We start from the raw sequence: 23,512 nt of genomic DNA, 5'->3' as shown, positions 1-23,512 counted from the left end.
GACTGCGTTCTCGTCTTGCTTATTAATCACACCTAGATCACCCGAGGCGATTCGTTCAAAGAGGTATGATATTACTTGCTACAGTTTTATGTTAAAAATTATCTGATATTTTACTAAATTTGCAATCAAATGTAGTATTTAACAATAAAGTATGATGCCAGTCGGTGGTGCGACAAGTAGTTATCATGGAAGCTACTTTATGGAAACTTTCCCATATCATTTCAATGCAGGAATTTGAGCTACCCAACAATGGAAGCAGAGTATTGAATACATACATTATAACGAGTCGCGAAGTTGCTTATAATAAGCTTGAGATTAGCGGTATTATTATTTACTGTGACAGGTTACAAGAAGAGTAGATTACTCCGGAATGAATCACATGACGTTTCTGTGTCTTTGATCATGGTTAAAATTAAAATATGATTAAAGTGCTTAAGAAGAGTATTTCGCAAGGCTTTAATTATGTTGTGATTCAGCTTTATTTATATATTTTTTCTAATGAACCAAGAAAAGAAGAAATTCGCCTTCAAAGTATAAATAGCACAAGAAAGTTTGTCTGTACAATAACTTCATCGAAGTTTCATTAATACAAAGAAAGTGAAGTAATTGGCAAGTGCATCGAACATCACACGATTCTCGAAACATGCTATTTTTATGTAGTACAAACCTCTTCTCGATGTCAGCCTATTACTGTCTAGTTTTATCTATTACAGTATAACATAGTCACACTGTACTACCTTGAAAAAGTTTTCATTACGGTACATTGAATTGACGTGATGTAATTTAACAAGGATTCGATTGCGTAACCCTAGTGAAAACAATCACATATCTCGCATTCCTTGAAGGACTCTAAAATTCTGTTCAAAAATGTCTCATGGTTTTTGAAAATGTTATTAAAATTCGTTGCCAAGTTCTTCTAAATCCCCTGAAAAATTATTCCCACACAGTTTGTCTTATAGTTTTATCGTTATAATTCACGTAACGTATATTTAGAAAACACTTCCAGTTATTTATAAAAATTCACGAATTTTCGGGAAGACAGTATATTACCTCAGTGAAATATTTGCTAGTCTGAGGTCGTAAAAATTCACATAAATTTATGAATACACCAAAGATGCTGAATTTCCGGTTTCAATTGGCTTATACTTAAATGTTAAACGACTACCGGTGTTAACTTAAGCGGCACCGCAAATATTGTGGTAATTTTCCACGCAATCTGCGACCGTTTGAGCAAGCACAACGTTGACATAAAAACTATATAATTGAATTTAAAGCCTTAACCAAGATGTTGACGCTGGTCTATAGGTAATACAGCAATTTATGCAGTTCCCATGGGTGCCTGTAAAGCCTGCCAGGGTTTGTTTTCGATCAACAATCTACCGGACAACCTTGTTCCAGTCTTCATCCAGCGTTATTCAAGCGTCTATATTTACTTATTCTTCTCGTATGACTCATAGAAAATTTTTAATTAAGAATAAGCTGAAAACTTGCAGTGGCATTTTCTGCGTTCCCGTATCTGCGTGTATATGCGCATGCGCGTTTATCAACGTTCCTCTACTGACGCGGAGAAAAGTTGCGCGGACAGTTCACAGTGACGGTTTGAATCTCAACGGCGTTAGTTCGCAGTCCTGTAAGCATTCAGAACAGCTTCCATACGACAACAAACATGGCACACAGTGAGTAACTCTCAAGATTTTATTATCCCACAAGTGTTAATCAAATTGACAAAGTGTTAGTTGACTTGGCCCCTAGCTGTAAACAACTAGCTAGACTGCAACGCGAATTGTTCACTTGTAATTCCAGAGTTCAATTTATTACACCTATACAACGAATTTAGTTGCGTGTTTCGAGCTTTCTATTACGATTCTCGAACTCGGAATTGTTTGGACAGATGCTCAGCGTAAAGGGAGAGACACATAAGCTTGGAAACTTCGTAAGATCCGAGTCACGAGTTGTCCGAAATTATTTTCACACAATACTCTATTACCAGTTGCTTACGTAAGCCCACCGGCATTCTGAACGGACGTGGGATCAACGATACAGCAGGAAAGCACCGGTTATTCTCGAGTCGATGTATTCGATGCATGCGTGATGCGTTCGCTTACAGTTAGATCGGTACGCAGCAATCTCCAATATAGATCCGATCGAACATCGGTGCTTGATTCCAATCGCGGAAGCTGCATCTAGCGAAAATCTCGCGATTCGATACAACCTTTTGCATACACACCAACGGCGGAATATTTCAAGAATGCTAAACGTTAGAGATCTATTGGCGTGTTTTTTCTACTAGTGATTGCTAAATATAGTCGGGGCGGGGCTGAAGTTCGTCGGGCAGCGAACGGTTTGACAAGCCGGCCGGCATTCTGACTAGCCAAGCAATGTTCTTGGAGATGGTTTACTACGCAGCGGCAAACAACTCGGATCACATCCTTTTCCCCTCCCGAATGAGCAAACGACGCGGTTGCCGCGACTCCTTTGGGTCCAGGCTAGATATGAGCCTTAGGATTCTAAGTGCTCTGAGGCATAAATCGGAAGATTGGTTCTTCTATTTTTAATGCAGCCCGCATTCCACTCCTCAAGTCAGGCTCTGAGAGCACAGCGAAGCGGCACTTCATGGCTCTAGGCGCGACCCCATTTACCACAAAAGACGAATAGAGCCTTCGTTCCAACGGTGATAATTGCACTGATGGACATGCATACGTCACGTAGCGCGATTCATTCCGCGATGATGCGATCTCCGACTTTAATCACTTCTGATTCAATCGAAGCCTACGTACAATTGTGCCCAATGAATTCCTCCTCGTAATTTTTCAACAAATTATCTTCTCTTAAATTTGACACACATACGACGTGCTGCGGTGAGGAGGGCATCAACTATACATGTTACGCCAATTTCCGTTTCCTCTTTGAGAATCCATCAAGTATGAATGACGTAGAACCCAGAAATTAGATCCTGTGGCGAACTTGCCTGCGTGTAGAACCATAACTACTGCTGACGTGGCGTTTAACCGGGTCCACTTCAAGCCGTTTTGCTGAACGCCTTTCCCGCCATTCGCTACTGTTTCTGCACATTCAAAAGAACCTGCAGACCAGAGGCGAGACTGCGGTTGATACTGTGTTGGGATCTGCAGAGACCACGCACGCCCTGCAAGATTGCGACACAAGACACGATGTTTAGAACCATATTATCCACCTACAGCTACTCTAGATTGCCCTGCATATCAACATATCGATATTTGTGCTGAAAGGAATGCTGCGTAAAAATTGCATTTCTAAATTTCAAGTAATTGACGAAGCATTACATCGCTAAAGTTTGTCAGAGTATCGTATTTTCATCCAATCACTTATCATTGTTACTTTATAATTATCCCTTAAATTTCACACCGACACGAATGTAGTTGGAATAAAAAACTGTAATAGTACTTTTATTTTTCATATCACGCGTGGAGAATATTTTCAAATTCAACGGTGCGTAATCTTTTCGATGCCAAACTTCGGTTCGTGTTGTTGTTTTCTTAGGCCCGATATTGTTGTCCCGGACCATTTTTCCTTGTTGACACAGCCAGAGACATTCCACGTCATGGTGCTTATCTCACATGACCCTTGAGAGCCCGGTGCTATACGCGTGTAATGCGTTCCAAAACCACCTCCTGAATCATACATAGACGAAATGTAACGTTAAATCAAATCGTTCAGCATCCACAATACATTTGTTGCAGTCACATCCTCGTTCGGGTTTTTCGAATAAAATAATCAGCGTGATGTTATTCCTATCAAAATACTTCTCCTCCCCGCGCCTAATTATTGCGGTACATACTTCAGAGCGCATCGCTAGGCGGGTTCAATGACCTGGTTGCCTTTCGAGGCGCACCGAAGAACAGTTAATTCAGTACGCGACATTTCTTTTTCTTCGCGTTTATCCTTTGCTACGACATCGTCGTGATTGTTACGGAACCGGAGATTCGACGAGGCAAACAACGAACCCATACGCTGCACAAATGTCGTAAACTATTATTTGCCATTGAACGTTCCTAACTTATGCGATGACGTTGTACTCTAGGTATACCAGGGCCGCACTCCATAGAGGCTGATTCAATCATTGTCATTCCCACGCCGTTCCGCAAACTAGCAATTGCTCTCTCGAAGTTGGCTCACGTTGAGAATCCACACCCAGTACAATTCCATGACATTGTTAACTTCGCCCTTTGATTCTGCAGAATGTCCGAGGTCATCGAAAAACTGATCACTCAACGCGGAGCGCCTGCGAGCCTGGTTCTAATTTGCATAAACCCGTGCGTTCTCTATACCGGGTTTAGTGCAGTCACTTCACGTATAAGAATTCGAAATGCCAGCTTGAGAATCGCTGGTCGGTCAGCTCCGCGTCGTTATATTACATGAATGATGTAATTTGCCGCTTGAATTCTATATCTATACATTACGTGGGTACAATATTCGCTTGCATGACATTAGTTACTATTTATAAAACTTACGTTTACTTCACGCCTTACTTCGGCTTTCAGTTTGTAGTCATGTTCAACGGGTAGTGGTCATGAGCCAAAATTAATTTTCGATCGCAACAGATCTCTGTATCAGTTTCGCGACTTTGTAAGGCTGGGGGGATCAGGGCTGACACCTGAACCGTTGACAACAGATACGCTGTACATAACAACGATTATGGAGGGACTTCAATTATACAAACAGAATATTGTATAACCAGTGTTTGGACTGAAGATATATCTGAACCACGAGCGAACAGTATTATGCACTCGTTATGATCGTATAATATTTCATGGTCACGATTCTTTACAGTAGCATTGGTGCAATATGTTTCTTTTAACTTGTTAGTGTTAACGTGAATATTTTTTAAACAATATAATGACGCCAGTAGAGGAGGAAGACGTACTGCTAAAAAACTTGTTCGTCAAAGGTTTAATATTGCTCTTGATCTTCTCCACAACTGACCTGGGATACCAAATAAAGACTTTATTCAAGTACAATATGGGTACGCGCTTTACTCGAATAAAAGTGCGACATCGCTGAAAGTCTTTGAAGGTGTTGGAATGCGAAAAAATTAAAGAAAGATTCAGCATCGCGTTTACTAACTCCAATAAGATCATCTTCACATAATATCACCAGCTTAAAATCAGAGGCAATATTTTCTCGTAGGACCGGAATTACGGGTTATGCCCACGTGTAGTTAATGTCTGTAGGAACTTCGATTGTTCTTGGTGTGACAGCTCCGAAGCGTTTCGCATGCTGATCCTATTAGCCAGATTTTGCAGGGGTCTTCGACCTGTTATAATTACAGTGAAAACTGAGCTCTGTGATTAATTACAGCACTAGGAGCGCACGCTGCAGAACATGATTAAAATTTCAGTGTAGTTTCAAGTTCATACGTGATCGTGGGGATTCGATATTTAACAAGGATTTCATAAGAATCGAGAGGAAAATATTTACTTCTGAAGTTCATCACGGATGCCTATTTCATTTCACATTCTCATAGAGCCGTGACCTAGTATAATTATTTGTTCTCACTGTTCCAACACTAGAGCAGACGGCATGATTTACGGCAAATATCCCATCAACTTTGAACTGTCAGTTCGGTAAGAACGACGGCCAAAGGACGTATCATTTCATTATCTAGGTCCTGTCCTTTCGTAAAATTGACATAGAAATGAACCCTGGATCGCGTGACGATAATTCACGTCAGCACGTTTCATGGGCTTGAAAAGAAAAACAAAGTTCAATTTTTATCACTAGGTCTCGCGTTTGCTTCCCTGCTCTGGGTGTGTACTATATACACAGAGAATGTGTGCCAAGAACACGGAAACCCGAGCTATTGATCCTCTAGTGTCCTGCATCACTGCCAGATAACCTTGTACGATTGGACACGCCGCAGGATCGCGTCATCGGCGTCGAGGCGTCTGGACGCCAGACCTGCTATTTTTTATTATTCTTAACAACGTTCTTATTAATTCAATGTGGCTTAATTAGCCTCTGGTACACAACTGAATTATCAGACAAAATGCATCGTGTTAGACTGTACATTCGTACCTCATATAATACGTATAAATTTACGCATCTGTATTCCGAATTAAGTTTTAATTGCGTAGATCATTGTTTGGATTTTTTTTCAGAAATGCAATCAGTTTGGTTAGCAATAAGTAGACGAAGTTAAAAAGAAAACTTTTCATATTTTCATGCTCAGTAGCTACTTAAAAATTTACAAATTACTATTTTCTTTCATTTGTTTGTTCATAGCGCTATCTACGGAAGACAGACTTCAATACAACTTCTTCCCAGTAGCTTCTGGTCAGCTACAATTCCGAGTCAAGGCTGGACACGATGCCCACATTGCTTTAACCACGGGCCCCAGCGAGGGTGAGCCCATGTACGAGGTAAATTCCAACAGAAATCTGAAAATCCTTCATTCGCATTGTACTATCAGCGTTCAAACTCTTCCGATTTCCACTGAGCGAAATTAATCACGGCGAAGCAGTGCTAACCGGATGTTAAATTATGCCGACAGATCTTCCTCGGAGGTTGGAACAACGCGAGGTCCGTGATCCGCAAGAACAGATCAAAGCCTGAGGCCGCCGAGGCTGATACCCCGGGAATTCTTACCGACAGCGACTTCCGCGGGTTCTGGATCAGGTACGTGGATTCCGGTATTGGAATTTCGAGACCAAGTGAATTCTGCGTCGTTGCGAGATTTGACAATAGTCGTAGTGAGTTCGCGTGATGAATGATTCCATTCACGGTGGCTTGTCTCTTTAAAGGTGGTACAACGGCAACCTCGACGTCGGCAGGGAAAATGAAGCAAATCCTTTCTTGTCCTACACCGACCCGCAGCCATTCGGTATCGGTTACTTCGGCGTCTGCACTGGTTGGGGTGCGACTGGCGAATGGATCATCGAAGGTCAGTATTTTTAGCACGGATGATTAAGACTATCGCAGACACGATAAACCGTATAACGTATACACAAATAATTTACAACTACTATTTCTTTTCATTTGCAAGTATTGTAGCACGTAGAATTGATTTTTCCACGCCTTCTTTATTCTACATGTCACAGTTTCAGGCTATAAAATTTAGCGCCGATTAATTGGCGATTTGAATTCAAATCTGTAGTGTCCAATACTGTAACCACTGCATCAAAGATTACTTCGAACAGGCGAGTAGGATATTAAATTTATCGCTGCACGCCTGACGTATTATACAGACGGACTGACGGGTTGTACCGTCAGATTAAAATCGTTTGCAAAGGTAGCCGCATAAGCTGCGTCTGACAACGCGCAGTATTTTTCCACTGCGTCAATCCTTTCCTAAATCAAATCTCATACTGACGAACTACGATACCTACATTGAAGCTGTGAGATCTTGAAAAGTTGTAGATTGTTCACAGGAGGCTTTGGATCATTAATTTTCTACACAAATTTTATACAAAAATTATATTGACACAAAACACATTTTCCACTACTTTTCGGCCCAATTTCGGACCTTGGGATCTGCCTAAAACTACCTGGTTGCCACAGGCAGGTGTATTGCGGGTTATTTTGGCGGTATGTAAAGTGAAAAAACATTATAAGAAATTTTTTTTTCGACTTACCATTTGTAACTTATCGTTTTGGCTTGTTTTACCGTACGGACCTTGCGATGTTACATACCTATAGCCTTGATATCCAATGCACGCCCCAGATACACGCTATAATACCTGTACCGCTCGAAAATCAAACACAATCTATCCACACTTGCATCCTGTCTTCCGTACACTTCTTACGTTTAACTTCCGCTGCCTGGGCTACGCCTGCTTTTGGGAACATAAGTAATTGGTCGCAGTCACGAAGTGATCGTCATTCGAATCTTACTTTTTCCAAATTCGATGTAGATAGTACATCTCGTATGATATGCTGGAAACAGCTTGGACAACGTCGCGTCGCCGTTCTGTGCTGTTATTCAAATTTCACGTATCCACGTGGGTACAGTCAGCAGATTGTATCGTACATGTACCTACTCCTATATTATACGTGCGTCCATTGTTCTGAATGCGGGGACGAAATTTTTGTTGACGTCACAAAATTCTCGCCAAGGAGAAAATTCCTGTTGATGTGCGACTATCGACCGTCAAATTACTCGAGGGGAAACCTTATCTACAAATATAACGATAACTCGTTATTTATACTCAAAAAACGACGACCCCAAGCTGACGATATACTCGTACGTGTGTAATACATGTAGAAAACAGAAGGAATGGCAGATTCTGCTTATCTTCGGTCGTGAAAGGAGAGTAAAGTCTAAACGTGGACATTATCGTCGGGGCAGGAGTTGAAATTTTCAACTTCAGGACAAATGAAAAGAAATTTACAGAATTATTAGGATGGCGAATAAATGAGCGAATTTTTAATGTCCGGATATTCGTTCGTTGGACAAGGTCGGGGGGTTACGCTGAAAACGACTGATCAGCTGAAGTATAATTTCCATGCCGTGAGCAGTGGCAGAGTAGAAATCGAGGTCAGCGCTCCTAGCAACGCCCACGTTGCCCTAACCCAAGGAAAGAGCGAAACGTCTCCGATGTACGAAGTATTGCTAGCCGGATGGAACAACACCGCCTCGGTCATCAGATACGATCGGAAGCAACCCGACAAGGTTCATCCCGAAGTTTTCTTCTTACGATTAACAGATTCATTACGAAACGAAATATGAACGTGCCATCGGATTTCCTCGTTTTAAACAAGCCGGGCTTTTCTACGCTTTTCAAACTAGCGTCACGCGATATCCAAGAATGATCAAATTTGTTATAACTATTGCAATCTTTCTTATCGAGGCGTGTTGATTCGTCGCTCTTCATCCATTTGTAATATCAATCCTTTGGCACGAATCGCGTATCGTCCTTTCATAGTCGAAGGTCCGAAGGACTCTTCTATCTCTCGAAGCAGGGTTGAAATTTCGAATTTGAAGAGTTCCGAAAGCGCCAAATTCCGAATTTTTTAGCGACGAAACTTAGAGTAAAGAAATCAAACTTTGATGAAACATCAAAGTTCCGAATCGATCGAAATCCTACAGGTCAAAGTTCTGAAAGTGCGAATATGGGAAAATTTTTTAATCTGAATCGTCAAAATTCCGAATGATCGAAGATTTTCAGTTCCATGAATTTCTTGCTTGACGAAATATCAACACTTTGATCTTTTTTCGTTTTGGATTGTCGATAGTTTTACGTTCGGAATCCTGGTCATTCTGATTTTCTGTTTTTTTAAATTTTCTTGGGTAAACTACGCTGTGTGAGTATATTCTAATTTTCGGAATTTCACACTATCGAAACTTGAATTTTCGACCATTCGAAACTTTGTCGTTTCGTAAAAGTTTGATTTCCTTACTTCAAGCTTCGCCACCAAATAATTCAAAATCAGGCGCTTTCGGAACCTTCAAATTCGGAACTTCAACCCGCTCCTAAACGTCAAAATCCGGACAGGTTCGCGCCGAGACGCCCAACCTCCTGTCCGCCAATGAACGGAAGAAATTTTCAATCTCTTGGTTCAACGGACATATCGTCGTCCGTGTCGGGGGCGAGAACGGGCCTGTACTCATGGAATGGCGCGACCCAAACCCCATCGGCATCAGCCACGTGGGTGTTCGGACTGCCTGGGGTGCAACCGGGAAATGGAGTGTCCTGGTTGCCCGGCCCGCAGCAGGACCGAGTGGCACGCAACACCCAAAGCCCGCACATCCTGCGCCAGGATTTACCTCACCGCAGAAACGTAAATTACCCCGGCTCCTCTCGAAGCTAGCAAGACAAGTGAAACACTACTGTTGTCTCTAATGAATTGATCATCAATGTCACCAAGTGATCGGTCAATGTCCAAAGAGTTCCATCATCCGTACCACAATAATGTCTTTCGTTTGATTTGACTGCAGCGATTTAATCGCTATATCAATATCCGAACTTCGGGAATTTGAGTTCAGAAAAATTCCCATCAATTTTACCTGCATTGCGGAAAACGACGATACCCTGTCTCACGGACGCAGGTACATGCGCTGAGCACAATACGTGTTTCAAATCGTGAGATCGATTAATTTTTTACCAAAATTACACGGGACTTGTTGCTGATGCTAGGCATGTGTAGGCATGGGATATGTATATGCGTTAAGCGATTTAAAGTCACGGTCAAAAGTATCGTTTGCTCTTGTTACCCGGGCCATGTTACGTCAGAGACTTAGATACTCATATTCCGCGAATCATGTTCAGGGTAATTGAGACACTTATACAAAGGGTTTGATATAGCTATTTTCTCCGGACGCTAACGGAGCACGTTTCAAAATTATATGTTTTGTTCTAAGACTGAATTATACGTAATTTACAGCTTAGGAAAACCAAAGGAAAAAGTAATCTCACAGTTATTTGGAAAATACTATGAAAACGGTGTTTTGTCAAAATCTGTCATTCCGATGAAAGTTGAAGTAGATGCAGAATTCTGTACCTATACAAGATCGGAGCTGCGGAAAGATGGTTTAGAAAAATGTGTCGGACCTTTCGAATCTGGTTTCGCTAGTAAAGAATACTCTCGTCGAGATCTTTTGAATATGAATGGGTGTAATTTAATATTTCAAAATCAGTGACCGTCTCATTGAGCAATTCATGTGCTAATTTTACGCTTTGAATATTGACTAATATAATTTTACATTGCCCATTCAACCAGTTTTCATCTAACCTATCGATCATATTTGAATAATTTATGGTTTTGAAAAGTATCAAGTAAAATTTCTCGAAAGAATTCGTGGAAGCAGTAATTAAATTGCAGACAATTCAAATACAAGACAATGTGGTGCGTATACATATAGTATGGTGTTGCAGTTCATTGATGATGGGACTGTATTTCGAAATTATACAATTGGCAAAACTTATGCCGCTTGCTAAAAAAACTCTGTAAGCTGACATCGCTTTCGTGCTTATCGCGACGTATAATAATAACAACATTGAAGTGCCTAATAATTATCAAAAGCTAGGCTGACCTTCTTCTAATCCAGTAATCACGTGACTACGGCTATATTTCTTACTCTCTTATACACTATTTCAGCTCGTAAATTCTTTCATCGCACGTTATTACATTATACCAACTTCGCCTGATAATATCTGCTCAAAGCAATCCTTCGCAAATTGCTGTATTGATCTCTGTGTATAGGTATACGTTGCATGTTGTATACTTGTGTGTATCTTGGGATGTGCGCATTTTTTTTTTTACGAAATGACCTGATGTGATGTCAATATACCTATAGATTGTCTCAGTCTGTTTGTCACGTAAATGGTGATACCGAATGGGTTAACAAATCATCGTGTGAGATACACTAATGATGCTGATGTATCAAACTTATTCGAATTTCTGTAAAAGGACTACTACACGATTCCTAATGCGCTGAAAATATTGTACAAACGCTAAATACTTAGAGACTCTGAGTTTTACATCAAAGTAACGAACGGTAGTCATTTCACAGGAATACGGATTAACAAGATTTAAATTGTTATTTGATACAAATTGTCAGATTCAAGACTAGTCATATATGTTTGGTGTGTTGGACTTTTTATAACATTAATATCAAATATGTATATAAGATTAAAATTTGAACTTTTAAACTTGTTCTGGCGGAGTGCTGCCTGAATTTAAAGATTTATTTGATTTTTCTTGCACTTCGACCCTAGAATGATATACTGGAGTACATTTCGAACCCCACGGTTATTTCAAATCTTTGTCAATTTTCAATTTTTTTCCCATCAGGGCAAATTTTGACACACTTTTTGAGTTTTTCAAAATTTTTAAATAGTACTATCAGTTTCCTGATTAAAAAATGAAGAGAGTCAAAATGATAAAAAAACAAAAAATTTCCCCCTTCATAACAGTGATAATTGCGATCGAACGCAAGGGATTCGTTTCTGCCCCGGTGTATAGTCAGGGGGTGAAAAAGATAAGCGTATCATTCTAGGGTTAAATAAATTGTTGAATTTTTCTTATATTCGTATACTTCTACCGTTTGCATCTTATGCTGTCGAATTTTTTCACGTCTCCTTCGTTTCTCATCTCCTTCGACACCGAATTGGAATTAAATGTTTTTCACGAATCGCAGATGCCCCACCGTCCGCACCTGCCCCCTACATGCAGCCACCCGTCCAAGGTGGAGCAAGCTGCTGGGTAGACGCTTCTGGTGGCATAGTGCCTCCTGGTGCTCTGGCAGGAGGACAAGACGGAGAACCTCTCTTCGTAGCAAGAGCTCGACACGAAGGAGCGCTGATCCCTGGGAAGCTTAAGGCCAGCCACTGCGTCTGCTACATTCCTTGGGGAGGAGGTGAACACGGAAAGCCTGAATACCAGGTTCGTCACATTTGCGATTAATGATTTGAAAATTCGGAAAATCGAAGGGAATAACGAACAGTCGTCAAGATTTTGCATCTTGCATCGATTCACCGATTGGGTTTGTAATGTTATTGAAAAAATCCAGGTACTTTGCGGAAGCGCCGGTACGTGGGTCCCGACTTCCGGAGGAAACGTTCCCCCCAACGCGTTGCCTGCCGGGGAATCCGAAGATGGAGAGCCACTTTTCGTCGGGCGCGTGAGCCACGAGGGAACTTTGACAATTGGAAAAGTTCAGGCTTCGCACGGTGTCCTGTACATTCCTTTCGGAGGAGCCGAAGTCGCGTTCCCAGACTACGAGATCCTGCTGCAGTAACCTGTTGAACGAGATTCTGTTTCCCCCTCCTGGTATTTCCTTCTCCCTTGCACACTGAATATTCTGATATTTTACAAGACGAGCACGAAATAAAAATCTGTTGTTTATCGTACCGAGGTATTTATATGCATAATATAGTGGTTGACTAACTTTGCGCTCCAGCTTGTACGATAGGAATTTATTTCACTTGCAAATTGTGAGTACAAGGTGATCCACCAGCGACTCGAATATGAATATGTATCATGTTTTGTCACTCGATTACCGAATAATAATATTGCAGCCGCATCGTAGTCGCAATAATCCTGTTCGTCGCATGTGTTCAAATCACCGTACACCGAGAATCCAAAAATCGCTGGCTTTGTCATGCAAGAACTGAATTTCACATATTAATGGGCAATTGTTGTTATAATACATACATATATATGTACGCGAAAAGTATATTGTTTGTTACTTTCCAATCACTCACAACCCACCACTCAAATATTAATATAATAATTACTTATGCATAAGATATTGTATTTTTCGATATATTAAATACTGAAACTGTGTGTAATCTGTTATCTCTCACACGTAAAATTGTTTTTTGATACGCGCAACACGCTGCGGATGATGCTTGTATGGTTATTGTATAATTATTTTTTGCAAACCGCATTATACATGTCGAGTTAGTAACTATAAAACTTTGTAAATGTAATGAAATAAAAGTACAAAACGCACACGTTGTAGCGTTATCGCTTTTCATTTTTCGGCCTGGAGGTCATTATATTTTCAGAAATTATGAAAAATTCTGCCAGGGATTGCAATAAAAGTCGTAAACTATTTGTGAAGATTGAAAAATAATAAATATACCGAGCTTAAAATATTTCTAATGTCTTACGTTGCAAAAGTAAGGGTAGGTGCAGAAAATAATTCCAATATTTGTATGCCTTATATCTTTAATTGATTAGATATTGAAAATGCAAATCCTGAATAAAAACACGTCAAACATTTTCCTTAGACGCAGGAGTCAAGAAATGGTGAAATCGCAATTGTAGTAAATTTGTAGAATTCATGCTATTTCGTTATTTCTGCGTCAAATGGAAATGTGTTGAGTGCTTTGCTCCTAATTGCATAGAACGGGGCTGTTAAGCCCTTTTCCGCGTAGTAAATATCTTACGACCTTCCGTTACTATCAAGTATACACATATCGAACAAGTTGTGTACTGCGTGTGTACACATCAAGTTATAGGATAAGAGAATTTGCCATCGTCGCGATGAATCATCCGTCGTGCATAAAAATCGTAAGTTATCGATTTATTAGCATGTTTTTTGTCGACTTGATAATTTTATTAAGTTCATTTTACGAGTTAGCACAAAAAGCGATTACGTAATACGCTGTATTTGTTTAAACATAAATTATTGTTTCCCGCCAGTTTCGCGCAGGCCTTCGTAACCTAAAAAGCTGTCCAAAATATTTCATCACGTGTGGAATTTACCTTTGAGAGACTATAGACGTGTTTCATGTAGCACATCATTCAGCTGACGAGTATAATCTGAAGGCATCGTCATTGGTTTTTGCGTATTTTCAATTTTACGGTGCATCTTTTGATTGGTGCGATGTACTCACTCAAAGTCAGCCAGCGCGATTGGCGGCAGAATGAAATAATTTTAACAAACTTTCAAGTAGCTATTCGTCGAAAGATAGTAAAGTTTTACCTCGTAAACTTATTTTTTAGCCTGGTTCCAAAGAAACTTTAATTTGTCCAAGTTCGAATGTAAGAGATGTGGATATTCGCGATCAGCTATGCACTAAAAATGATCTTATTTCAATGGCAAATGAAATCTTTGGTGAAAACGAATGGAATCATACAGTGACGAATCAAACTTTAGGCAGGTTATTTTAAATTACTTTGTAATTTTACTATCTGCACATAATTTCCTGTATATAATTGTAATCTATTTTCAGATTTTGTTGAATACACCGCAAATAAATATCATGTCGGATGCGCAGCCTTTGTTAAAGTTCAATTACGTGACGGAACGATTCACGAGGACTTAGGATACAGTAACTCGGAGGGACCTAACAAAGGCGTAGTTATATTTTCAGCAAGAACTGTGAGACTTGGGAATTATCTTGAACAATCAATGAATCCTTCTTTTTCATGTTGATTACTATAAAGCAGTATTTCTAATTGCAGGGTTCTATTACAAATGCATTGAAAAACACTCTGTTGTGCTTTGGTGGTGATATTACTTCAAAAATTCGAAATTATATCAAAACAAAAATCGAGAGTTCAATTTCAACCATTTCTGATATTGGAGAACCACAAAAGATTGTTCCCCCTAAGGTACGGAACACTCCAAATGCTCAATCCACACCCCATAAAACACCATCACCGAGGCGCGACATGCCAACCATTACACTCAATTGTGATAATCGAGGTATTGACATTATATATAATAGTCAGTTTTATAAAGGAATACATTTTTTCTGAAATTTAATCCTGTGCGGTTTAAGTCTGTGGAAAAATATGGAAATTTTTAGTAGAACTTATCTTGCAGGGGTTTCATCAGTTTCAAATAATGAAGAACCAAAAATACAATCACCAAAACATCTCAAGTCAGTGGAAAACTGCGCTAAGGTTGATAAATCTGGTAATTATTGGAGAATATTACTATGTAATTGAAACCATTCATCCCATGTCTTAGTTATGTCAATTGCGTTATTTATACACTTTTTTTAACTATGCAGCAATGACGGAGGAGGAACGAAGATTGGAGAGAAAACGTCGACAAGCACAGAAGCAAGAAGAGTATAAAAGGTCATTGAAAGAAATGGCACTTGGTGAGAAACCAAATCCAAGATTTTAATTTGACAAATTTCTACGGAGTAATAACTTACTAAGCTGAGTGATAAAAAAATTTTTTTTTCATTAAATATACAATATACATTTTCTTAAGTTACTCGTTTAAGCCCAGTTGATATGTAAACACGATTCGAGACCAGTCATGTGGCCTGCTGCGCAGGTTAAATTGAGACGATACCGGTCACCTTGAATCGGTCAGAATCAACTACCTTGGGTTTACCTATCATTATAATACATGAGTTATTATTATGTAAGTGAATAAAATAGAAATTCATTTTCAAATCAAGCTTCTGAAGAGTAATCCGTCGCATTCAAGTTCTATTCAAAGCTTCGAAACTATTCATTTTATTTCCATTGTCACATTTTCACTTATATCTGCCATTGGCAATCTCAAAGCAGCTGAGGATAGCCTGTTGCTCGCTAATATTCTCAAGAGTGTACGAAATCCCACATGGTACAGTGAAATGTCCATAAGTGTCCATTTTAATGCTCGTCTCATGAATTGTTACTACCACATTACCCGCCATGATACAAAACACCTGCAAAAGTTTTTGTCAAATATAACAAAAAAGTATAGAACAAACGAAACGTGTTAGAATTGAATATGACTTTGAGGTCTACGTCATTTAATATAAATGTTAATAACTACCATGTGATGGTGATCTGGTGCTTGACTCCTATTCATCCCATTTGGGGGCATCTGCATAATAGAACTTGATACAATTCCCATAACTGTATTCAAGCCAGGCAAAATACTAAAATTGTCAAAGTTTAATAGCACTTTTGGCATTCGTTTTATTCCATGAAAGTTTACATGCCAGTCTGAAATTATATTCGTGATTACATTGGGGATTATTTCTGCATAGATTTCCATAATAATTGTTACCTGATTTTGAATTTTCTTTGAGCACAGGGCTGCCTGTTTCAGCTGTGGTTCCAGAAAATCTAACTTCTTTCTTGGACTTGATTCTTGACTTTGATTTGAAAATCACTCTGTTTTCATTTCTCTCTTCAATCGATGATTCACTAGCGATTTCTGTTTCAGCTTTATGAGAAATTCCTGTACTTGGAATACTTATCGAAACCTCATTACTCTGTTGAACGTTTTTTAACTCTGTTTCAGCATCTCGTACCTTCTTCATTTTTTTCCCTTTTGCATTTATGTAATCTACATTAGGCACAATTTCTGGAGAATCATCTCTTGTTGTTTTGAACCTTTCTCCATTCCAATATTCCAAGGGTTTACACCTTTTTCTGCTTGATCTTCTCGCTGCAGGTGTATCATTATTTCGGTCAGACGTGTTCTTCCGGTCTTTTAGTGCTTTTGAGGGTGTAATCTTTCGATAAATACTTTTTGTTTGTAAAACCTCTACATTGTCCAGTGGTTTCTCGATTAAGAGAACATTGTTACTAGGCTTACTAATAGATGTTGGAAATATTTCACTTGTCGCATCCAATTCATCGTCTACTCTTGCTTCATAAATTGGTAAAGATTCCCTGCTATTGATGCTGTAATTTACTTTCTGAGGTTTCTCCTTCCGTGTCGAACATTGTACGTCAGTTGATGATGCAGTAATCCTATTTTTAATGTATTTACTATTTGTCACAGAATTTTTTATATTGCTCTGATACTCATTCTCTTCGTCTGAATTCATTATTCTCCACTTTCCAACCTCATTTCTGGGATCAAAATCAACCTTGCTAGGTGCTGAATTCTTTTTATCACTGTTTCCTTCTGTAGTTCGATTTACAAAGCAAGTTTTATCAGTCGATCCAGTTGGTGCAGCAGGAAGTGTGTCTAAATTGTTACCCTCCTTGGTGTTTTTACATTGCAGAGCACTGTTTGCAACACATTTTATCAGGGAACGACGGTCAAGAGAGAGATTCGGACTTTCTTCTACCGAGAAAGGCCATTCAAGCTTCGAATGCTGTTCTCTGTTTAATTTCACAGGCGTAGATGTTACCATGCAGACAGCTTTATTTCTCCGAATAAGTTGACTAAGATGCAAAGATGAGTGACGATACTTTCCTGAAGTTTCTTTGACAGGTCCCATTTTCTGCATGAAAATAACAGAATGATAGAAAAGTAAACTCTCAGTTGATGAAAATATAATTAGAGCAGGGTTGTTTCTTTTAAATCATACTTCAATAACTTAGTTGTAGAGAATACAAGCTTGTATTTTTCTTTAACATTAACAGTTTTTAATTTCATTATTTTTCTTGCATTTTGGAGAAAAAAAAATACAAAAATGGGAACGACAATGCAGAAAATACTGAAGAAAGAAATTAACCTCATATGAGGAATAAGTTACAATTATTTTTTAAATAACTTAATTAATACATACAATAGCTCATTCTCTTTGCCAGAGTTATTAACAATTCACCAACGAATACGTGTCAATCAATTGTGTCATTAACTGGTTTTAGAACTCAAAGGATGGCATTCTGACAAGAAAATACAGCGCAGTCTCTTGAATCAATTTCAAATGCTTAACATTTTTAACGCATCAACTGAAAAAAAACAACATCGAATTTAGTTCTGAGCGTCACCGTCGTCATGCAAGCGGCGCTGGAGAGGCCCGCCGCCATTACGCGACGCGCCTGGCCAGTGATCACGGACTTACCAGTGATAGTTGATCGTGGAAGTGAAACTGGTCGCACGTGGCGAACGATGTGCTTGTCCCGCTTGCCGGTACGTTTAACCGCGCGTGTTTAACACGGTGTTGTGATTAGGTGTAATTTTTTACTTCTGTTCAGACTCCATTAACAGCCGTGAGTAGATACAATTATGCTACAAATATTTTTACGTTGTGTGTCGCGCTTCAACTTTCTTGAACAAGTGACTGCCGCCGCCTTGAGTATGTCAATTGTTTATTTACGCATTTGTTTCGACGGTCAAACGGTTGTTTTTTCCAATTTGGATTCTCAGAAATACAGACTTGTTTAACTTCATCGCAGCGTTTGCAGCTTCCTTCAAGTGTCGAACTTAAAACTAGCTTCTCCACATGTTTAAACGGACATTATCATGTCAAAGTGAATGTGAATATTATTTTATAAAGTGAATGTGAGTATTCGGTGTATAGATTGAATCCAGGGGGAGGCATTGAGAAGCTGCGACTGCTACAAAGTGATCAAGGGTGACATCCTGCTGGTGCTGAACTCAAATGGCGAAAATTAGATACATCCTTGTTATTTATTTCTGGGTAAGAATAGAATTTCCTCGAACGAATATATACTAAGTCGATGTCGATATGTTGTCATGATATCACATCAGAATAAATTCTAATACACAATTTATGGCTGCACGTCTATATTCGAAAGTGTATGTTTTTATTGCGTACTTTCCAACGTGCATAATATTAGCAGAGCTGTATTAAAATCAGCCTCCGAGAAAAAATAATAAAATTTTGCCTTGTTTCGGATGCTTTTTTGCGTCGAGCTGTTTTCGAAACCCACGTGGTTAGGTCAGTAGATCTCACTTACATTTTTATTCGAAAAATGTAAAAACGTTTGCGATTTTGAGAGATCGGAAACTTTTCGTTTTAGAATTGTTTTGCAGAACTTTTTATCCACTTATAGGGCCCTCAGCAATGACTGAATATCTCTTTGGTCAACGTATTTTGTTCGGTTGGATATCGCTAGAAAATTTCATTTGACGCCTGACGCCGCGTCCAATGGCAATTTTTTGAACATATGACCGCGTTGTGCGCAGTCCGTATGGCGTTTCCGACTGGTCGAGAATTGCTTCCGAACGCAGCGCGGCTTCAGTCGCTTCCGAGCAGTGGGGCTACGCAACTCGTAAGTCGAGAATTCAGATCGCCATGTACAGGCAATTGACTATCCGGGAAATGGTCAAGCACCGATGTCTTACGGTTAAAAAACGGCTGTGTAACCTTATTCGATCAGTGTATTTCCACGAAACTCACTGTGAATGATATACGAACCGCAGCGTATGACCCATATTGAAAGAACCGAGTTACTGTAATAAAAACAGCAGGGGACATCGAAGGTGAGTTTTGTGTTTCAAATTTTCACTCTTTGGTGCAACTTCGGCTCTAAGCAATTTCGATTCTCGATTCTCCGAGCGTCGTTTGTTATTGTTTGTGCGGCTGATTTTCGGTAAGTGCGCAGTTGCATTGTTCGCAAGTTTAACTCATTGTCAGTTTAGACAGCCAGCTAGAATATAAAAAGTGCGAATGATCTCGGAATCGAGTGTAACTATTACGCTGCATAGTCACGAGCATGTTAAAAGAACCGAGTTATTGAAATAAAAACAGCAGGGGACATCGAAGGTGAGTTTCGTTTGTCAAATTTTCATTCTTTGGTGCAACTTCAGCTCTAAGCGATCTCGATTCTCGACTCTCTGCGTCGGGTGTCGTTTGTTATTGTTTGTGCGGCTAATCTTCGGTAAATGCGCAGTTGCATTGTTCGCAAGTTCAACTCAGTTTGTTTGGGCAGCAAGGTAGATACAATATAAAATGTGCGAACGGGCTTGGAATCAAGTGTAATTATTACGCTGTATAGTCACGAGCGTTTTGTGATAAGAAAATGCCCTGATAATCTTCCGTTGTGTTATTTTTTTTCTATCATTCTGAGAAAACGGACCTTGCAGAAGGTGACCTTTGTGTGAGTTGTGACTCGGATTTCGGCTCGTGAGTTGCGTCTTTCGCGTGGATACATGTTTATAAAATGAAAATGTTATTGCGTAGTTGATTTTGGCGTTGTTTCTTATGTAAAAAAATCGTTAGCGATTCCATCTCTTTCCGAATTTTTTCCTGTGGATCGATCGGTAGAGGGATCCTCTATTTCTGAATTCTTCATTGCCGATCAACAAAAGTTAACGCATCACAGCATTGATAATTGTTTCGAAACTTGGAATGAATCTAAATCGTCAATTGTTGTCGATTCCTGATACATACCTACTACGTTTTGGATGAAATTTGTGAATTTTGAATGCTATTCAAATCGTGCATAAAAATACATGAAGTACTAACAAAATATTGTGTTTTCTTACCTGATTGCAGAAAGAAACTGGAACGACGTTGATTGGCATTAGTGATTGACTAGATTGAAAGGCCTTGTCAAGAAATTTTGGAAGACATCAATCAGTAGCAGAACTGCTGAATTTATTGCAGATAAACAACAGGTATAAAACAATCTTAATCATTTTTCACTCACTGATTTATGTAATCACTAAGGTTTTCCAAAACATGAAACCTTGAATTAGATGAAAGGTTGAGAAAATTTTATGGTTTTGTTCTTCACCTGATTACAGAATTGAACTACTGAAAGAATGAAAGAGGTTATAGCGAGTATCTGCATTGAGTGGCCCCGGTAATATATGTGGAAAAACAAAATGCAGAAGCTGAACAGGTCGCAATTTTGTGGAAGACAAAAAAAACAGGTAAACGTTTGAAACCTTTCTTGATTATACCTTTGGGCTACTTTCAATCTGAGAAATTTGTCATTTAGTCGAAATTGATTAGTATTCAGTCTCATTATATTGACAAAAATTATGGTAATTTTCCAACGTTTTATATATTAATTGTGGAAAATAACTACTAATAAAATGTTGTTGTTTCTGACATTTTAACAGGGGCATACTACTACAGCACCATCAACAAACTTTAGCGATGATCCGAATGATGTAACCCAGACAAACGAACCCTGAAAATAAACTCAAGATTAAACCACCCGCTATGCAGTGAATCAAAGTGAAAGGTACATATTTGGTATTATTTTTAATTAGAAGTTCCTTTTGATCGCATGTGATTTTAGCTGCTCACTCTAGGATTAATTTCTGCAGTTCACTTATAGATAAATCAGAAACCATCTAAATATTATGAAAATAAGTTATTATGATACAGACAGTCTGTAGTGACATAAAATCTGATCCAGGTGCATTGTGCGAGTAATATTTTAATATATTCTTATTGTAGAGTGAAAAGTGTGTCACCGCCGTACATCCTGAGATGCTACGAGAACTACTACGTCTACATCATGGAGCATAAACCGTGGAGCAACCCGGAGGAGGTAAGGAAACTTATTTTAATTATTGTTTAATGATTCACTTTGGTACATTTGAAACCTAATTCTCGTCATTGCGTAACAAGCGGCAAATAAATATGGAAGTGGGCAACAGTAGTAATTTATCTAAGAACTGAAAATCAAGTCTGTTAAATTAATTCGAGCTCCTTTTTTCGTTTTTTCAGAGTTAAGCAGAGACATCCGAGTAACTTCTCCATTACTCAGCAACGTTGGTGAGTTTGCATGTCTTAGGTTACGGGTATTTTCCTGGGACTCCCTTGTCACGTGGCGTGGCGGTAACAATTGTTACACAAATCTTCGATTTCTTAGCTGCATGGGTAGGCTCATTCGCGATCGCAACGGTGCTTGACTTTTAAGTTGGATCATTTTTTTTTATTGCAGTTGACCTATTTTACCATGGTCACTTAATGTTAGAAACTTTGCACGTTGCTGAAAGTGGAATGAGCATCGCGACAGGTTACCGTCACTTAATCGACTTTCGCGAAAACAAAGTGTGTTTAGCTACAGATTATATTATTAAAATGATGTTGTTTAAGTGGCGGATAAACCTGAGGTTTGAATTTATTCCAACAATTGTTTATTTCATAAAGTTTCAAAGTCTGGCAAAATGTTACGTAATCAACTTGCTTGATATATCTTGAGTCATTTTGAATTTTATAATGTCCAGCAACTATAGAACAAGTGAAGGCTTAGCTCGCTTAGAGAAATGCTTATAAGCATACAGGATGTTTCTAATCCATCTTACAAAAGGTTGATGTACCGATAGTCCGCCAGCAATCAGTAAAACAATAATTTAGCTGACTATGGTACAAAAACGTTTTGCTCCCACAGGTAATAATGAAAAAGTAAGTCACAGTGACCACGGCGCAAATGAGGAAGAATGATGTGTATTGGAAAGAATGGAAAATCGTTTAGAGCGAATATAGGTAATCGGGTAGGTAGGTGGCCGTTGTGGGATCCGTCGCGGGGTTTGATGCAGATGTGCGTGTGAATCTCTTTTCGCTATTTCCGTTGGGTGGTTCCGTTGGGAATCAGGCGAGGGTAGGAAGGTCGCGACGCACCGCGATGTTGTTAATTTTTGTAATCCACAGCGTCAAATGATCACAGTGATTTTCATCAAGAAACGTGCAAGACTGAAATAAGAGTCTCCGCATTATTTATTAGTAAACTTTCAAATTTTGACGAGGTTCAATTTCCCATTTCTTGTCACTTTGCTATCATTTTTCAGTCGTTATTGAATTCAATTGTTTAATCATCGTCTATCATTATTTCATTCAATTGATCTCTGTGATTATCTGACTGGGCAAAACGCATCTCTGGACCATCCATCGCGTTCCGTGGTACGCTGGATGGGGAGAGATGCTGAGCTCGAAGACTTCGCGTCGAAGAGGACCGCCGACCGTCACGCCACACAATAATGCATGCCCTCCAACCTCCCTCCCGGACTTGACTCGCATCTTGGAACAACAATTCGCATCGCGATGTGTCGGATTCAAAAAGACGCAGATGCGAATTGGTTTTCTAGAGAATTTTGCGACAAGTCCTAGACATTTAAGATTTCTTGACGGATTAATCCGCCGCGCCTTTTTGCGCGTAGATTAATCACGGGAATCGGACGCGTCGTTTGCGCGACGATTGATAATCAGGGTGGCGATAGACCGGAAAAACCGGGAAAAGTTTGGGAATTTGTTTTTTTTTTTATAATCTTTGTCACTCTTCAGCTATGCTTCGTAAATTCAGTCAGGCTAACTTTCGGAAATGGTATCGTTCGATTTCTAATTATTTGTGTGAAGCAATACTATGTGTTTTTTATATCCAAATTTATATATTCAAGGTGCACAACTTCTGGCCCCTTTAGTCGTAAACACTGCCCATCATTACCCAAGTTTCGTGGGAAAATGTC

General features: G+C 39.3%; 3 protein-coding genes across 8 annotated transcripts; 2 read left to right on the top strand and 1 right to left on the bottom strand.

Moving 5' to 3' along the window:
* The first annotated feature begins 1,522 nt into the window (after window positions 1–1,522).
* Window positions 1,523–13,429, top strand: LOC124416394. 5 transcript variants are annotated; one of them, XM_046897407.1, is made up of 8 exons: window positions 1,523–1,676; window positions 6,262–6,398; window positions 6,530–6,654; window positions 6,780–6,922; window positions 8,439–8,647; window positions 9,471–9,756; window positions 12,116–12,360; window positions 12,488–13,429. In XM_046897407.1, the coding sequence occupies exons 1-8, from the start codon at window positions 1,667–1,669 to the stop codon at window positions 12,713–12,715; spliced, it is 1,383 nt and encodes a 460-aa protein (XP_046753363.1). In that variant the 5' UTR covers window positions 1,523–1,666; the 3' UTR covers window positions 12,716–13,429. The 5 variants fall into 5 exon arrangements, with proteins under 5 accessions (XP_046753363.1, XP_046753364.1, XP_046753362.1 ...); XM_046897408.1 differs by lacking the exon at window positions 1,523–1,676 and adding an exon at window positions 4,848–5,002 and having other exon boundaries at window positions 12,116–12,423; window positions 12,465–12,600; XM_046897406.1 differs by lacking the exon at window positions 1,523–1,676 and adding an exon at window positions 4,861–5,002.
* Window positions 13,430–13,901: 472 nt separating this feature from the next.
* Window positions 13,902–15,654, top strand: LOC124416454 (DNA repair protein RAD52 homolog). Its single transcript, XM_046897560.1, has 6 exons — window positions 13,902–13,995; window positions 14,431–14,584; window positions 14,661–14,809; window positions 14,893–15,136; window positions 15,257–15,349; window positions 15,447–15,654. The coding sequence occupies exons 1-6, from the start codon at window positions 13,969–13,971 to the stop codon at window positions 15,563–15,565; spliced, it is 786 nt and encodes a 261-aa protein (XP_046753516.1). The 5' UTR covers window positions 13,902–13,968; the 3' UTR covers window positions 15,566–15,654.
* A 272-nt stretch (window positions 15,655–15,926) lies between these two features.
* LOC124416437 (centromere protein C-like) lies at window positions 15,927–18,047 on the bottom strand. 2 transcript variants are annotated; one of them, XM_046897531.1, is made up of 4 exons: window positions 17,907–18,047; window positions 16,448–17,618; window positions 16,211–16,383; window positions 15,927–16,100 (listed from the first exon to the last, which is right to left on the bottom strand). In XM_046897531.1, the coding sequence occupies exons 2-4, from the start codon at window positions 17,613–17,615 to the stop codon at window positions 15,927–15,929; spliced, it is 1,515 nt and encodes a 504-aa protein (XP_046753487.1). In that variant the 5' UTR covers window positions 17,616–17,618; window positions 17,907–18,047. The 2 variants fall into 2 exon arrangements, with proteins under 2 accessions (XP_046753487.1, XP_046753486.1); XM_046897530.1 differs by lacking the exon at window positions 17,907–18,047 and having other exon boundaries at window positions 16,448–17,718.
* Window positions 18,048–23,512: the final 5,465 nt, after the last annotated feature.

Source organism: Diprion similis, chromosome 2 (assembly GCF_021155765.1).
Source record: "Diprion similis isolate iyDipSimi1 chromosome 2, iyDipSimi1.1, whole genome shotgun sequence".
Taxonomy (NCBI): Eukaryota; Metazoa; Arthropoda; class Insecta; order Hymenoptera; family Diprionidae; genus Diprion; species Diprion similis.
This window is presented reverse-complemented; position numbering and strand designations above follow the sequence as displayed.